General features: G+C 37.5%; 1 protein-coding gene across 1 annotated transcript in view; it reads left to right on the forward strand.

Annotated features, from left to right (window-relative positions):
• Positions 1-9,472: 9,472 nt before the first annotated feature.
• The window catches only part of LOC137391010 (uncharacterized), a 90,868-nt gene continuing 81,426 nt past the window's right edge, over positions 9,473-18,914 (forward strand). Inside the window, exons 1-2 of the mRNA XM_068077346.1 lie at positions 9,473-9,599; positions 11,089-11,253. Coding sequence (XP_067933447.1) covers positions 9,473-9,599; positions 11,089-11,253 — 292 coding nt within the window. The remainder of the gene's footprint in view (positions 9,600-11,088; positions 11,254-18,914) is intronic.

An 18,914-nucleotide genomic window follows, 5' to 3' on the forward strand; every position in this document is an offset into this window, starting at 1 on the left:
TAGCATTGTCGATATCCGCTATGACAAACTGGTGACTTATTTTCTGAGGTCCCAACTGAAACTGTATATAGCTTAAGCCCTGCAGTTGAATCTCGGTACCATCTGCCAAAATACCTTGCCTGAGTACGGGCTGGAGTTTGGTGCAGCTCTGGGCCAAAAGTTTTTGGAACTCTTTAAGTGGAAAGGCGGACTGGGTGCACCCGCTGTCCAACAGCATAACGTTCTTTCCCTGACCTATAGTGACAGGCACATAATAGGCAGTGGTCATATGGCCTCCATGTAATTGGCATTTGCCCAGGTTTAAAGGTATCTGTCCAGAGGGCTCTGGGCCTATGACCCCTGGACCTTGGAGTTTCCCTCTATTGAAGCCTTGTTGGAGCTTTTGGTAGGACAATTCCGAGCAATATGACCAATCTCCTGGCAAGTGTAGCACTTCCTATTATAAGGCTCTGAACGATTATTAGGGGGCCCATGTCGCTGCCTTTGTTGTACCAACATTTCCAGCATCTGCTTTTGCCCTTCAGCAATTTGCTTCTGTCCCTCTGCAAGTTGCTGCTCTAGGGTTTGCATGCTGGCCTGTGTGCCCTGCATCACGGCCATCATTTTGTCAGAAAGGTTCGACGATGACTCAGTCACTTCCAGTTGATTTATCTTTCGCTCAACGCTTGGATTAGCTTCATGAATCCTACGGACAGCCTCTTCCAAACTATGAGGTGGTTGCGCTTTAAACAGCCAAGCTTTTTGAGAGCTTGGAGGTAGCATAGCAATTAACTCTCTCATGGCATGTCGGTCCACCGACTCACGTTCCATTTCAGGGAATGCCTTACTTACGAGTTTACAAAGTTTGTCTGAGAAAGAGATTACATTATCCCCCGGCCTCAGCCGCAGCGTTTTAAGCGCAGCTATTGCGTTTTCCATGCTAATAGAGTGGTTGGCCACTAGTTTGTCCCTCAACTCTAAGTAGTTACTACCATGTAAATTTATACCGGCTGAGCCCATCACTGACAGACGGAGACGAATAGCCATTTCCCCAACAGACCAGCCATTATGCATGGCTATGTTCTCAAATAGCTCCAAAAAATCTTCCACATCAGTAGAGCCATCAAAAACAGGTGGAGCAATTGCCGGGGCGTGCCTGGTGTGCACTAATTCAGTCATGCCTCTGACTTCATTCATCATATGCCTCATGTCATCATTTTGAGGGCGCATGGCTGGGTGCCGCATGGCTACATCCTCCTGAGCAGCCATCCCAGCCTCTGCATCATTTAAGTTTGTCGCATATGGTGCTACAGGTGTGTTATCCTCCATGTTCGCTCTGATTTTGGACCAGAATATCCCACTGCTGCCACCAGTGAAGTAAATTCTGGTCGTTGAGGATAGCCAACTCCCAACTCAAGAGCGAGTTCACGCAAACTCAATGAGTTGATGAACAGACTCGTGGGCGAGCCGATAAACAGACTCGATGGCGAGCCGATAAACAGACTCAATGGTGAGCCGATAAACAGACTCGATGGCGAGCCGATAAACAGACTCGTGGGTGAGCCGATAAACAGACTCGGAAGTGAGCCGATAAACAGACTCGATGGCGAGCCGATAAACAGACTCGGGGGTAAGCCAGTGACATTGTGATGTGTCAATGTTGCCACCTTTCTATCATAAAACATCGAATACAAATACATTTTTGGAAGCAATAACTCTGTGAAAATGGTTTATGATAAGCATCTGCACGGTGTCATATGTTTGCAAGAGTTTGCAAAGAAACTGGTTGTCCAAGTCGTCTTTTCCAAGCCAGCAAGCTTTCATCTATAGATATGAATTTACCAGGCAGCGAAACAGAATATAACTGGTCGCATATCATGGCAAAAAGATCTTCTAACTTGAAAAATCTATTGCTAGCAGGCTGTTCAAAATTGTCAGCAAAATGCACAGTAGAAGATAAACTTGCTTCTATTTTTAATTTTATTAAAAATCAGCGTAGATAATAAAGGATTGTGGACCAGTAAGACAACAGAGTAGGCTTTTTGAAAATACTTATATGCAAAACTAAATAAATAACTCCCCAAATATCTTTACCATCAATAGGCTCCGAAGCATCGCAATGTTTTTGGAGGCCATATTTATTCGTTTCGTTAAATATGACATTTATAATGGCCGATGTTATAAAAAGCTTCAAATATTAAAAATACTTACCTGTTTAAAAATTCAAACTTACTCCTGCCAAGCTGTCAGCAAAATGTAATTTTTTTTGTTTCAAGTCAGCTCCTCTTTGAAATCCGTAAATACTTCCGGTTTCATCGCCGGCCGTTTCACTCTCACTTTCGCAATCCAATTCACCCTGTTGATCTTATTTTTCACTTTCATTGTCTACCCCACATTATTCCGACCTGATATCCTTTTCTTCATTTCCAAACCAGTCGATGTCTTCCTCTAAACAAACTTTTTTAGCAGAGCTTGAACAACCGCGTGCGTTCATAATGAATAGATTTCCATAAAAGATCACATCTTTGCAAAGTGTATTGCTTGCACATGCGTATTAGGTATTATTTATAACCTTAAAACAGTATTACAAAGCCAACGGAAATTGATCAAATTACTCATTTTAATGCTGTTTTTTTAATAAATAATATATTTTAAAAAAGGTCTATCGAAGGCCGAATTATTTCGAGAACCGTACGCTGAGACAATGCTCGTATTCCGGGCTTTTACGGATTTTGTAAGCAAAGGGTTAACTAGATCAAAACTTTGTGGAGTAGTCTGTAACGTTTTCTATTTATTTATTTGTGTAATAGCCAAGGAAGAATCCACCAGAGAAGGAGCAGTGAAATGTTTCACAACAACAGAAGATCATGAAGCTACCAACTGGAATGGCAAGGAGCTTACAGAAAACCCTGTGGAATTTCCTGCTATCTCACTAGATGCTCAGCTTATGTATTATAAAATCAAGTACCTGAAGTGCTATAAAACACATCATACTAGTTATGGTGTATTTAATGTAGTTCCAGCTGAAGATTACAAACATTGTCGACAGGATCATATATCTGGAACATATTATGGTATTCAGATGGTAAATGAGACCATTTTATATTATCTTAAAGAGAGTAGCTCTGACTATCAGGTCATTAGTCGGCAACTTATTAGACTGAGTCCAGCTGTGCTAGAAGCTTACGAGTCATGGTGTAAGAAGTTGACTCCAGAAGATGACAATAGTAGGCCATCTCCAGCATATAATGGTATGGAAAAATCCATTACGCATAGCTAAACATATGTTTTCCTGTTATGCTTTCCAATGTACACATGTATGCGGCTAACTGGCATATCTTCAATATGTTTTAAAACAAAATTTTATTGTTTGTTCACACCGGACTATTATCGTGTATTACCTGTTATTTGATGCCCTGATTCAGTAGTAACTACTGTTTTATTGACTTTTATGTTGCATACATTTATATAGTTTAGCCATCCTGTATTTCTAGTCAGTTTGTTTGCATTAGTGGAATATGCATCAAGGCAGTGTGTACTCAGCTGTACTCAGTGTGTACTTTTTCTTTATACAATTTTGCAACTTGGTGTATTCAAATTTTTCAACGGTTTTTCTATTTGGTACATATTATATTTCGTTGAGAGATGCGATGTAAACCTAAATAATATATAACTTTTACTTACAACATACAATGATAATACCTTCTCGTAACTCTAAGCTTAAGTTTGTATGAAGTCATAAAACTTTTATGTAGCCAGGCTAATACTTGCTGTTCAAGCCCACGAAGTTGAAATAAGATAACTGTTATGTAGCTAGGCTAAAATTTGCTGAAAAGTCAGGCTCCAATATGTATTTAATAGAAATCTAACTGTTTTGTAGCTGGGCTAATAATTGCTGAAAAGTCAGGTTCTAACATGTATTTAATAGAAATATAACTGTTTTGTAGCTGGGCTAATAATTGCTGAAAAGTCAGGTTCTAGCATGTATTTAATAGAAAAATAACTGTTTTGTGGCTAGGCTAATATTTGCTGAAAAGTCAGGTTCCAATATGTATTTAATAGAAATACAACTGTTTTGTAGCTAGGCTTATAATTGCTGAAAAGTCAGGTTCTAATCTGTATTGTAATTAGAAGAAAAAGTATAACTGTTTTGTGGGCAAGCCAAAACCTGCTGTAGTCATATAAAATAACCGCTTTGCAATGTAGTACATACGTAATAGTTTGCAATAATATTATCAATGTACAAACTCTATTCAAGAGTATACTAAAAACCATTTACAACAACGGCCTACTACAACTACGCTGTACAACTAGCATTAGCAGTTTGTAGTTCCGTAGAAACGACCTTGTCAACGTGCAGTTATATTGTAGGCGCCAAAATTTATTTCTGTGTACATTCCGCAACCGAGTTAGGAATTGCAGCTAGAAACTCACAAATCGTTATTTTTTTTAGATCTGACCGAATCCCAGAGACCGAGGGCGTGTTCGCCACGTCGCCAACACCATCACCGAGGGCAACGCTACCAAAGGCCACGGCAGGACCGAAGGCCGTACTGGAGACCAGCCCGTGATGCTTGCCCTACTCCACGGCATGAAGTGGAGTCCAAGATCGTCCGCCCATCGGTAGACTCCATCGGGAATGATAGTGGCCCTCTCGGGCTACTGGACTCACCAGTCAAAATTGACTTCTGAGTGCCAGTAGTCCCACCAACCACCTCGGCCCTTCTCAGGGCCACCATTTCCATTTTAAGGGTTTTGTGCTGCGTCGACAATGGCGGAAACTCAGTGTCGTACTTATCATCCATTTTTTATTACAATTGTATCAATGAACAAGCCCTATTCAAGAGTATACAAAATAAACATTTACAACAACAGCATACTACAACTACCATCGTTTTTAGGTCATCAAGACGTTTGCACAAGCGCTCGTTCACGAAAAAACCGCCCTATTTGTATAGAATGATCGTTATTCTTTTATTTAATAGTACTTTTGGTGCGGTTTTGATACTACAATGAAAATTGCAAACAAACTCATCGTTTTCAAAAGTTCATTGCAAAAGCTTCGTGTTTTTAACGATGAAATTGTCAATAAATATGTCGATAAAATGACGTCACGAAAAAATAGGGTACAACTAGCATAAGTAGTTCCCGTAGAAACGACATTGTCAACATGCAGTTATATTTTAGGCGCCAAAATTTATTTTTGTGTACATTCCGCAACGGCGTTAAGAACTGCGATCTAGAAATTCACAAATCGTTATCTTTTTTAGATCTGACCACGTTGGACAAACAGCGTTATACCGATATTAAAGACTCGCTAATGCAAAGCCTGACAGCGTAATTTCAACACACTATTGTCCCATGAGTTGTTTGTTCTTGAAAGTATTTTATCGAAAATTTTATTCTCGTGACTTCATTCTATCGCTTTAACAAACGTGTGCTGTGCGTTTATTATATCAAGAGTTTGAAGTCTATGGTTTCCTTGTAACCAGGCTCGAGTAATGTTTCGTGTTGTTTTTTTTACTTTGGGCAGTTCAGTTATGTTAACCGACGTCATGTGAAATGTTCGCTCTCAGTCTAGCAGACGCATCTCTTCTAGTTGGTTTGTTAACGCGTTAGCTTTACCATTCATCAGTTTAAAATATTAGGGCCATGGAAAAAATAATGCGTTTTCAGCTCCTAACGAGACTGGTGTTGTTTTATCTACTACATGTTTTCATTATTGGCAAGTACTCAATACTCTCTTTACATTCTGTTTGTCAATCTTACTTAGTGAAGAGGATAAGCATTCAGCACTGAACAGTTCATACGACCAACTTACCCTATTAACCAATCCGAACCTCACATTCAAACTCGAGCAAACAGTAAAAGACTACCATCATCTGTACATGCAACTAAAGTGAATACTTTAACAGCTTTCTACATAGAACCATAAAAGACATTAAAAATCTTACAAATAAGCACTCAGCTAAAGCACTATAATATTATATAGCAAGTTAAGCCTGCACTACTCACTAACAGTAAACTCAATGACACGAAAATTGAAAACTACTGACAAAATAAACTAAATCATACGAGGCACACCACTTCCACGTTAAATGGTCTAATGTGAAGACAACTACGGGGTATTACGAGGTTATGGCGACACTGAACTACCGACGTCATCTTTAATATAAACGTCAATACTGCCGCAGTGTAATGTAGATGTTGATCATTATTTAGTGCTCCATGCCACTGCAAGATCTTGACCAACATGTTATCAACTTTACATAATCAACATTAACAAGTGTAATAAAAAAGGTTGGTGGTAATTATGACACGGAATTCCCACCATTGTCACCACAGGACAGAGCTTTTTAGATGGAATGGTGGCCCCGAGGAGAGCTGAGGTGGAAGAGGGGTACTAATGAAGTGACTATCAGTCGATACTCATATTTATAGGCTGCTAGCGTGTGTAATAGAGTTCTCTAAATTTATCGCCGTTTATTCAAATCTGAACAGTCAATTATAATGCGCTCGCTTAATACATGTTTGTTGTAGTATAATATTATATGTATATGTTTTATATTGGCAAATTTTTATGTTAACCATTTATTACCATATTGTTTTAAGATTTGCATGTTACTATATAAATATTCAAAAAATTATTAATACTCGTATTGCGTGATTAGTAGTAACAAATACTATCGTTTTTGTATCCGAAATATTTTATTGTGGAACGGTTGACCTAATTATTGTGCAGCCAATCAACTTTAGATTTTTCCTCTAGTTTGCGATATAACCTTTGAGTTTTGTCATTGCTGTTGTGTTACTGCTTGGTACTGTGAGATATAACACCAATAAAGATACTGCGTTCTTTACCATAGCTCTGCTTGATTCTTTCAAGCAAATAGTGTATAAAATTCTTGTCACTGTTTCTGACTTTAGCATTGTGATATTAGCCAGCGTATCATAGCTGCATTCACTATAAGTGCTATTGACCGAACATCAAGAATTATTGCGCTTGGCTTACTAGGGTGTGGTAGTTGAGAAAAGACACCATTGAGCCTGTTTATCGGCTTGCCCTTGAGTCTGTTTATCGGCTCACCATCGAGTCTGTTTATCAGCTCACCCACGAGTCTGTTTATCGGCTCACCCACGAGTCTGTTTATCGGCTCACTCTCGAGTCTGTTTATCGGCTCACCCACGGAGTCTGTTTATCGGCTCACAATCGAGGCTGCTTATCGGCTCACCCTCGAGTCTGTTTATCGGCTCACCCACGAGTCAGTTAATCGGCTCGCTCACGAGTCTGTTTATCGGCTCACCATTGAGTTTGTTTATCGGCTCACCCACGAGTCTGTTTATCGGCTCACCCACGAGCCTGTTCATCGACTCATCGAGTTTGCGTGAGCTCGCTCTTGAGTTGGGAGTCATCTATCCTTGTCTAGTACAATTTACTTCGCAACAGTTATTCTGAAATATTTTTTTTATATTACCAAGTTCAATTCTATGAATACTTAGCATAGATGTCAGCATCTTTTCATATATTTGAGCAGCTCTTGCATGATCGTAAAGGTCAAAATCGTCAAACAGTTTCAATCGTACGCTGACAAAGTGTCATATGAGAAATATTTTTAAAGGTTTGTTTTTTGATTTTATAGATAATTATTTAACTGGTTGAAGTAGGACATATTTATAATTAACTGTGAAAACGGCTCTACCCAATGTACGCCGTGCAGTATCATAAGGCTCGTTATAAATTTCATTGAGTCAAGCTACCAAGATACATGTCTATCGAAATTAGTTAGACAAAGTTTTCTCAAAAGCATTGCTTTTCTGATTAATTATAATTCTGCATATCATTAACATTCGTTTTGCTAAGCATAATGCTGTTGTTTAATTTGAGTTGTAAGCGTACCTTTACAAAAAGTTTTGTTGAATACTATTTGATTGTCCTATCCGAATTATATATAAGCAAAAAAATAGAAGCCTGTTGAAATGAGCGCTTCAAATTTTCCTTATCCTAAAGAATAGTTACTCGCTCTTTTGAAAACTGCAGCATGGAGCATAAATTGCTGAGGTTCCATTAACCTAGGAAACCTTTTTAAAGTTTGCTAGTTTTTTGTTTGTTTAGCTTTTGCTCAGTAATGATTACTTTTAGTGATCGGGGAAGATATCTCAATCACTGCTCGACATACCAGTGGAGAGCCTGTTTATGGTGGTAGCGTAAGAAAAGGGGACAACGTGATACTTATGTGTCAATTTGATTTGGAGCCAGTTTATTGTTCAATTAGTGTATTCGGAAAAAGGACTAATACATGGCTTCCTCAGGTAAGATTCCTTTATAATTTTGATGGTAAGTTCCCCTGGTCATTTTGTACATGAGTATGAAAAAAAACATTTTTTTGTTATCCCCTGACCGTCTGAGTTGCAGTTTTAAGCTCATATTAACGACTGACTTGCAACAAAATTCACATTACAGTTATTTGATAGTTATCTTATGATACATTACAATGGTATCATAAGATTCACCATGTCTTACTCTGCTGTGTTGTAGGTGTCAAATATGTGGAAATGTGATTACAAGCTCTTAAAAGCTAAAAAACGAACAGTTAATAGCTGCTATCACGAAACCGCCGTAGATTGGAATCAACTTATTTCTCTGACGTAATCAATCCATTTGGTTATTGTTTTGACACGTGATGTTTTTACGTGAATTAAAAAGTCAATAAAAGGCTCAATATAACACTTCGAGTCTTACGGAAGAGCCTGTAGCGGATATAGATGCTCGCTACATTACAGTTTTGTTTCGGTTTGGTCTAATGGTCTAGTTGCAATCTGATCATGTGACTCATACTTCCTGCTAAACAGCGCGAATAGTTTTTGCAGCATTTTTCTACTATTACAGGTGACCAACAGGCTTGTCATGTTTGTCAGTGAATGATATGCACTCCTTCGAGCTAAGGTTAAAAAATTAAACACATTTTTACGGTAGGTTTTAAGATATCAGTGCTTAAAGTGACAGCATTAAAATGATGATGAAGCAGGCGCGTAAGGACAGAAGACATGGTTTTATTGAATGCGTGAAGTATATTTGTGAAAATATTTTGACGAACGAGGTTGCATGAAAGTGTAAACAGAAGCCATCTTGTTCAATTACATCCCGTTTAAGCCGTTCTGGAAAGAGATCCTAATCTACGGCGGTTTCATGATAGCTGCTATTAACTGTTCGTTTTTGAGCTTTCAAGAGCCGGTAATCACATTTCCACATATTTTGCACCTACAACACAGCAGAGTAAGATATGGTGAATCTTTTGATACCAAATAGCTGTAATGTGAATTTTGTTGCAAGTCCACCTTTAAAGCCAAATACTTGACTGTCTTTTCATAAATACTTATCAGTTGATATAGTAAATAGTTAAAATGATTCACTGAAAAAGAGAAGATTTACACAAATTCCACTATTTTGAATTATACGGAATACAATTTAAGAGGTGCAATTGACCTCACCTAAATGAAGCAATGGAGTGAGCGATTGTCAAGACTAAATCGGGGTCACAGAGAGAAGCCGAATCCGAGGCGACCGACGACTGAGCTAAACCTCGACTCGGCAGACGTCATGGTCTTGAGTGATACTTCCGGTCAGCTGAGGGTCGGCTGCCAAGTAAACCATGCTACTGAAAGGCGGAGCCAAGCCCAAGTCAGGAGCTATAAAAGATGCCACAGAAATGACTAAAAGCAGAGCACCTGGAAGTCTGACTATATACATTTGCTTATAGAGTGCACCCTCGGGATATGATTACCTTATTATAAAATATTATTGCCTTACAAAGTCGAACATTTTGATTTTGCCATCTCACCATACAAATCTCATTTCACCATTCAAATTCAAGAAAATTGTTGTCCGAGTTCAAATTTAGCAGTCGATGTGGTTATTACGTTCGCCGAAAACATTTTACAAGGCATGAACGAGACACGATGACCAGTTGTTCTCAGTTCAGCATCTCAGTAGCAAAGTCAGAGTTGCGTTCTTTTCCGACATAAGGTCTGTGGTCAGACAACTTCTCTTGACCTGCTAACAAAAATCTACTTTATTACGTTTTAAACAGAACATTTTCGAGAACAGCATTGATCAGGCTTTCCTGGCGAATTAGGATGAAAAAGGTTGTAATGAGGTCGGCTAGAAGTCATTAAAAATGTCGCTGAAAACTGATAGCTGATAAAAATTTTAGCGATACAAAGTTGTAGTTCAGTGAAATAAATAAAGATACATGTATATACAAAAACTTACCTTTAAGTGTGTTTTTAGTAAGCTAAATTAATTTAAGTTTAATTAAAAGTCCAAGTTATACGTCTCTTAAAGGTAAGAACGTTCTACGGTATGTACTGCACATAGCACATTGTAATGTTACGTTTTAATGTGGATCATAGCCAATAAGTACTCTGAATGCACTTGGGTTACTGTAGGTAACTATAGTTACCAAGGTTAGCATACTATTTCGTTCCTAATTTTTAATATGTACATGTACATTACTTATGTAAAAGATGATTTTTTTTTCAAACAGGGGATGTTTGCGTTATACATGTATAATTGCTATGGTTTCTATACCCTTCCACACAATTTTTCCATCATACGATACCAACCCTGGAATGTATTAAAATTGTATCTCAAGGGTGCCTGTGCTTTTATGGCATATTTTACCGTATCATTATATATTTGCTAAGAAATACATACATTTTCCGTTTCAAACCTGAGATGCGGCTGTCTAGCCTATTAACAAAGAACAGGCAAAGAGTCTTGTAGTAGTGCAGGACTAGATCACCAGTCAGCTGGCGCTACTTATACAGTAGCTGATGAAGCAGTTTTGGCAACAACAGCAAGAAAAAAACAGGCCTAGGGAAGTCACACACAAATTGCTGGCTCGTGTGGAGGCCAGGGACAAGTCAGCAAGGACTGCAGTTACCAAAAGCTACTGAACTGGGAAATGAAAAAGGCCGCCACAATAGTACCAACTGCTAGTTGCACTGAGGCTCTGAACCGATCTGACAAAAGGCTTCAATAGACATTCTGGCAAGAGGAACTTCAGCCCTGAAGAGCCCGAGGAGGATTGGTGAGATGACACTGAGTAGGTCTGCCCTACCACTCCAGACAAGGTGGGGTGAAAAAGCCTTTGGCCATAGCTCTCCAAACTTACTGTGAGAGCTTTGAGAAGCTGGAGACCAGATACCTGGAGGATGGCACGGATGGAGTACAACTTGAGCCAGAGCGGGTCACACCAGACAGCGCTCCCATGAGTGCACTCTTAAACCAGCCTAAATGACCCTGATCAGCGCACAGTTGCACGCCTCCTTTAAAAACAGCAAAGCTTTCTCACTTTCCCCTCCCCCATGTTCTGGGTTGAAACAACACACCAAGATCTCACTCCAGGAGTGCTTCCCTAATGTCGTATGTTTTTCTCAAAAATTTGTGTTTTCTGAGGAACCGAGTCCCAAGGTTCAATGCCAGAGGTTCATTGCTGGTGGATAGTCAAATACCTGCCTTAAAATCGGAGTGGCTGACTCACTTTACCCCTCTATTTCGGTCTCAATAAACACCCCAGAAGGCTGCCTAGCATTTTTAGTTCAGTTTCAGAGGTCTTGACACTTGGCAAAGGTAGTAATGAGCCAATCAGGACAGAAGCTCTGGACCGGTCCCACTCTAGGAGGTACTTCCTCCCCTGGCAACTAAATAGGTGGTCCATTCAGTTCTTGATCGACACCGGGTGTACCATGAACTTACTTAAAGATTTGGTTGCGTCAAATTTGAGTTGATTTTGAAAAAGCATTTATTTTATTTATCAGTTGGTATGTTGTTTGTTGTGTTAGGCGATCTCATTCTCAAGATATTTGAAGATTAAAATCGAAAAAAGTTGATTGCGATTAAAACGCTCAGGCCAAAAAAACATGCCCAGACTTGCCCAAAATGATGTCACGCATGATTTATCTGTCAATAAATCTCGTATTCACATCGGCTATTTGCGATAAAAGTCTAGTCCTACGTGGCTCTATTGGCATATATTTTATTTTGTATTTGCTCATGTTGGTTAGAATTAAATTTTAAATCTAGTTACATATACATTATTATGAATGTCCCAAACGCCTCAAATAAGGAAAATTAAAAACTTGTCAGATTAGCTTTCTCTAAATGCTGTGTAAACATCTGAGTACCGACAACGATTCTGCCGGTCTATGGTAATTAGGTCGTCGAATTAACTTATTTCATCGCGGCCTTTGTATCAGCTAAGTTCTCAGTTACTACTCACACCGGAATCTAGCTACTACACAAAATAAGCACGTCACCATTTTTGAAAATGATATGTCCGAATATATGGCGAAACCAACTGCATCCCAAAAAGTCATGTGTAGTCAGCGTTATCTGGTCATTATCATCTGGTATCATTATAAATTTGTAAAAAAAATTTGTTAGTCACATTCGATTAGTTAATTCAAGTACAAAACGAATGGCTTTATGAGTTGACCGAAATAATGAATGCAAAACATCGTCAATTTCGTTGAAATAGATTAACCCACCTATTCTGGCAAAGGATTACCAAAGCCATTCTTGCACCTGGTTGGCGGTTTGTTGACTCACCTGTTTTCACTCAGTAGGGTGGAGCATAAACTTTTTTGAACTTAATATTTAATTTGTTGCAATTGAGTCGAGCTATGCAAAAGTACCTGCCAGTACAACTCGGATTACTTTTCATAAATATATCCATCAGAGAAGATTTAAGCACAGATGGCAACAGGGCTATGATGTATTCAATATGTTCTGCAAATCATATTTTGCATTGTCTTCAACAATATTATTTTATTACATTATTTTTACAAACCAAAACGTTTTGTCGCAGCATAAAGTTTTTATTAAACCATCCATCTAAGTCATGGCCATTCACATAGTTTCATCTCATTTAATAGGTCAATTTAATCTACTGCAGCAAACTCAAACAAAACATCATGGTTTGTGCAGCACATTCGTGTCTCTCATTCCCATTTATGGCAGTTTCCAGACCGACACGACTGCTCCCCTAGTGAACCACATGAACATCCTGTAACAATAAAACAAATTTCATTTGTATATACATCGTTCTAACACATATCTACTGAAAGCTTTCAATTTGAGAGTTAGATTGTGACTGTAATTTTCAAAATGAATAAATGTTTAACAAAAGCATAAATATGCAAAGCCAACAATTCGAAGCTTTGTTTGTGAGAGTTGAAGATGAGTATTGATCAATCGATGTTCCTCACTTTCTACAATTGGGAAATGAACATAAATTTTAATCATAAATCTAGTTTACTAGCTACAAATGCCAAAGAAATTTTAAGCAAATGTTATAGCTAGATGAAACGATAAAAAGTTGTGAAACGATGTTTCGTGATAGTAAAAAGTTATAATTCTATTTATTAGTAGGTAGATGGTATGCATGAGTAATAAAATTATTACCGTTAGTTTAGAATATATGCAAAGGATACTCATAGTTAAAGATAAACTTACCTCCATTCTCCTATCTTTCTCTGCAGCATAAGACTGTTGACGCCTGTCAGCTCTAACCATAACCTGTCTGCCCCAATCTTTAAGCACCTGACGCTCAGAAAACTTTGAGTCACCTTCGCTGAACTAAGCATTGTTACAATTCTGTTGTTCGTCAACACTTTTAAAAAGCTCACTTTCCAGCAGGTGGTTCATTCGTGACGTAACTAGTGATACATCTGAAAAGAGTTAACGAGCGATAAATACCCTACATGATGAATTTATTCGCGGAGTTATATTTCGCGAAAATTGCCATTTCATGCATATTCGCGGATTAATTTATTCGCGGCTGAAAACTGTCACTCTCTATGAAGAGTTAACTCTATTGCGTCTAGCAATAGAATTAACCCTACGCATGCGCGCATTGCGTGTTTTGTTTTCTATATAGCTTACAACTATGGGTCGATCATGCTAAGCTATAAATTTTTTGCTGCGTTCAAAGGTTTTCACAAATATTCATAGATTTGGAGGCCTTTGATGAACCAACAATTTGTGGTAAGTAATGAGTTTTTTCAAAACCATTCACTAAATTGATTGAATTTTACTTTGGTTCTTCGGTAAAACGCAATATTTATTTTTCCATCCCTACCGCTTCCTTGTTTGTTTTATTGTGAAAGAGATTTTTCATCATACACGCAAGCACATTGACTGCAAGGGTGGTATATGTCATTCTTAGAAGATCACCAATCATTCAGGGAGGTCTGAAAATTGAGGTAGAAGTGACCGCAGCTACTTACGAGGAGAATATATCTGTTTTTAAAAAGGGAACAAAAACGCTTTTACGAGCACAAATCTTTGGCCAACCGGCAGAACTTTGCAATAGTAAGCCACAAGGAGAGTTCTGATGATAACTTCCTTACCAGCCATGTAGTAGCGAGAGAATCGCCTTCAACATCTACCCAAGACAGTGACAGCAATATAGAGCTGCTATTACCAAAATAACTAGTCAGAGAGCACCATTACACTCTAGTATTCACTTATCAAGAGTCAGTTTAATTTTATTGCTTTAGACAAACTGCCATATAAACTAAAGTGTTTATATTTACACCATTGTTTGTAAAATTTTATTTGTATTTGAAATATTTTATTTGTACACTCAAGTTTGTAATAAATTATAATATATCTATACATGAAATAAAATATATAATTTTATCATGTTTGCTGCAGCGATATCAAGGAATTGTTGTCGATGAAGGGGTCTAAGTTGACTGGTTGCTTCTTTGCCAATATTTCTGCCTTGATGAATATTACTACTTGTCTCTAGTTTTCGTAATCGGGAGTAGGTTGTTTCATTCTCAATCTGCAGTAAACACAAAAAAGAAAAAAATATTAACAAGTGTCAAGGAAGTACAAAAACAATAGCTGAAGTATTTAATGAAAGCGATCGATTTTTAAACAAAAGAATTAACTAATGCAGTTAATTATGGAAAAGCGTATCTGCACTGCAAATCAAATACATACCATAATGTCCAGATCAGAATCATGATCGTCCTCAACTTCGGTATTAGAAATTGATGGAGTTGACTTCAATATAAAAAGATTAGGAGAGCTTTTTGCGATGATGAAGCCAAGCCGAACAACTTGTAAAAGCCTTGAATAATTTTGTAAAGTTTACTGCATTAGCAATAAAACTCGAAGCCTGGCGACGATTTTAAAGAAGTTTTGGAACTCGGCTACGTTTAGTACTTCTGCCTAGTGGCTTTTTTCGCTATGACGCCGTTCTGCATATCTTGCGACAACCTTGAATAATTTTGTAAATAAATGTGATGCAATGGTGTTAGCTCAAAGCCCAGGCAATGATTTTAAAAATGTTTTGAAACTCAACTACGTTTAGTATTTATATTAAAAACTAGCCAAGCGATTAGTTTTTCATTTGATGCACTAGTTATTCTCCCTTGTGATTAAAAATAGAACTAACTATTCACGGAATTTAATAATTCGCGGAATTGACTGTTCGCGAAATTGCAAATTTTATAACCAACGAATATTTTCATCCTGTAGGGTATAGGATTGCTTCATTAGCCAATCATCAGCACAAAATTTTTATATAGGTCGTAATAAATGTTATCACTCGTAAAACGCGTTGTCTGTGATCTCAACTAGAACTATCAGGATAGGCACGTGTTAGGATGTGTTAGGCAATCTCATTGTCAAGATATTTGAAGATTAAAATCGAAAAAAGTTGATCGCAGTAAAAACGCTCAGGCCAAAAAAATGCCCAGACTTGCCCAAAATGATGTAACGCGTGATACGATGTGTATTTTGTATTTGATCATATTGACTAAAATAAAATTTTTAATCCAGCTACAGATACATTATTATAAATGTTCCAAATGCCTCAAATAAGGAAACATTTTAACTTCCTCTAAATGCTGTGTAAACATTCGAGTACCGACTACCAATTCTACCGGTCTACGGTAATTAGGTCGTCGAGTTAGCTTATTTAATCACGGCCTTTGTATCAGCTAAGTTCTCAGTTGCTACACGCACACCGCAAACTAGCTAATAAACAAAATAAGCACGCCGCCATCTTTGGAAATAATATGTTAGAATATATGGCGAAACCAACTGTATCACAAAAAGTCATGTATAGTCTACGTTATTTAGTCATTATTAGTACCAATTTGTAAAAAATTTTACTGGCCCATTCGATTAGCTAATTCAAGTACAAAACGAATGGTTTTATGAGTTGACCAAAATAGTGAATGCAAAATGTCAAGTTCGTTGAAATCAATTAACCCACCGAGTCTGCCAAAGGATTGCTGAGGCCATTATTGCACCTTGTTGGCGGTTTGTGGTCTCACCTGTTTTTACTTAATAGGGTAGGGTGGAGCATAACATTTTCTAATTTAATATTTGGTTCGTTGGAATTGAGTCGAGTTATTCAAAGGTATCTGTCAATACAGCTCTGATCACACTTCATAAGTCCATTTATCAGAGAAGATTTCAGCACAGATGATAACAAGGCTATAATGTATTCCATATGTTCTGCAAATCATGTTTTGCATTATCTTCAACAATATTATTTTATTATACTGGAAATTCCCTTGTCATACAGCCCACGACCTGACATACCTCTGAACATGTCCTGTCTGACAGTACATTTTCTGATATGAATTCAAATTGGCCACCACGTGGAAGATGGAATATTGACATTGTAAAATTAACCTGAGCAATGAGTAACTGTTTTACATGTATAAGGGTAAAAGAAGATAAAAATTCAACAGATGGACCTTGGTCCATATTGTTGGCTGCACTGAATTTATTAACAGTGTCAGGTCTAACTTGTTGGCATGTATGACATAGTTGTATTTGAGCGTTGTATGTAACGAAATGTTTCTCATTACATCCAGTCCACGTGAGCTGTGATATGTTGTTATCAAGTCTGCCTAGAAAGTTGTTACGCAGTTCTTGAAAATCAGAACAATCTAAAGAATAAAAATGAGGAATGTGATGAACGGGGCAGCATTGGGAGGAGCAATATTGTTTTGTGCAATATTTTCTTGGTCAACAATGTCCATAAAATCATGATCATCTTCTGGAAACAAAGGGGCTGCCAAGTCCATGTCATTTACATCGCCTACGACATCTACTAAAGAATTCTCTAAATCAGATGAGTTGTTATTAATTTGAGTAGCGTGTTGTTGAACATTAGCATTTGATGTTGATGGTTGCTATGATGTTATGCAAAACAAAAGGTTGTAAAAAAATCACACCTAATCTACAGTCATTTGCAAAAGTTTAAGACCACCCTTGATTTTTCCAAAAAATTAAGATTTTTGGTATTACACCAAATTTTTGCTTTTTTGTTTACGCTATGATACAAGTTGGAGAATACATAGTCTATACTGTGCTTCAGTTACTCCAAATGCTGCTAATGTCAATAATTTGTATGTCGTCCCTCGTTTTCTATTACAGCTTTAAGTCTCCTTGGCGTGCTCTCAATAAGTTTTTTACAATAGTCATCGGTGATCTCAGTTATCAAACCGTCCTAACTGCTTCATGTACAGCTTAAGCATTTGGGGCTGCTCTTTTGTTACTTTGTCCTTGACTTTGTATCACAGATTCTCAACTAGGTTGAGATCTGGGCTGTTACCTGGCCAAGTAAGAACTTTGACTTTCATCTTTTTCAGATAAACTATCACCTTGTTCAATTTGTGGCAAGGTGCTCCATCGTGCATAAAGACAATGCATTCATGTACCTCATATATAAAGCTATATTGTGTTCAAAGAGTGTTTTTTCTTTTTCACCATTCATGGTGATGTTTTTATCTAAAAAGTACCAGCCTGCAGTCCTTTTGACGAACATTGTCTTCCATACCATATGACTCGGTGAGTGTTTTATTCTTATGACAGCTTTATCTGTCATCAAAGCAAGTTACTACTGGTCTACAAACGTGTCTCTTGCGTAATTTAAGCTACAACAAATTAGACTTACATGTATCTTAGAATAACACGTTTGACCAGTCTTGAATGGTCCAGTGGCTATACCTCTTGGTGACAAATATTTTGGCTCTAGCAGTCGGTGCCAAGGCCTGTTTTAACCCATTTTCACCATGTTGTTTAAACTAATATTTGCCACAAAACTGAGCCAAAAATTGAGTAAAGCATTAATCTTTATGCTCGACAATAATGAACCGACTTAAGGAGCGACTGATAGGGTTACAAGAACAACTGAGGAGATTAACTGAAGCCAGAAGCTAGTAACATTATTTGATAGAAAATTTCTTCAAATTTACCATGTGGTCTTAAACTTTTGCAAATGACTGTACTACTATCTCAAACCTATGTTTTACAACACTAAAATAAATATTAATTAAAGCTGTAGGCCTAACCTACTGTAATTTATGTAATTTAACAACAGCAATAACGAAATATGTTTATTATAACTCTAAAATGCAATATTAGAAGTAAAATGGCAAGCAGCTGTGTAATATCCACAGTTTGAAAGTTGGTTGTGTTGAATGTAGAATGGTTTTGATAGCGATCTTTAACAGAAAGCAAGTATGAGCGTTCACAGGTCTGGAAGTCTTTTGCAAACTGGAGCAAAATAAAGAAATGGGTCATGTCACAGAAATCATGGTTAAGTTGGGTGCGTGGGATTTAGAGTTATCTACACTAGCAGAAAGAGAAAACTCTGTTATTTTGCAAAAAAAGTTTGATTCCAGCTTAATTACAGCAGATTTTATGGTCAATAAACTGAATGCATGTTTACTATTAGTGCGAAAACATAGCTTTGAGAAAACTGGTGTTAAAGTTTGAGAAACGAAAACCAATGCACAATTTTGTTTACATTTCAAAACGTCATAGCAACCAATATCAAGAAGTTGTGATATTTATCTAGGTTTCTGTATTTATATCCAAAAGATTATGCTGAATTTAA

This window comes from Watersipora subatra, chromosome 1, assembly GCF_963576615.1.
Source record: "Watersipora subatra chromosome 1, tzWatSuba1.1, whole genome shotgun sequence".
NCBI classification, from domain to species: domain Eukaryota; kingdom Metazoa; phylum Bryozoa; class Gymnolaemata; order Cheilostomatida; family Watersiporidae; genus Watersipora; species Watersipora subatra.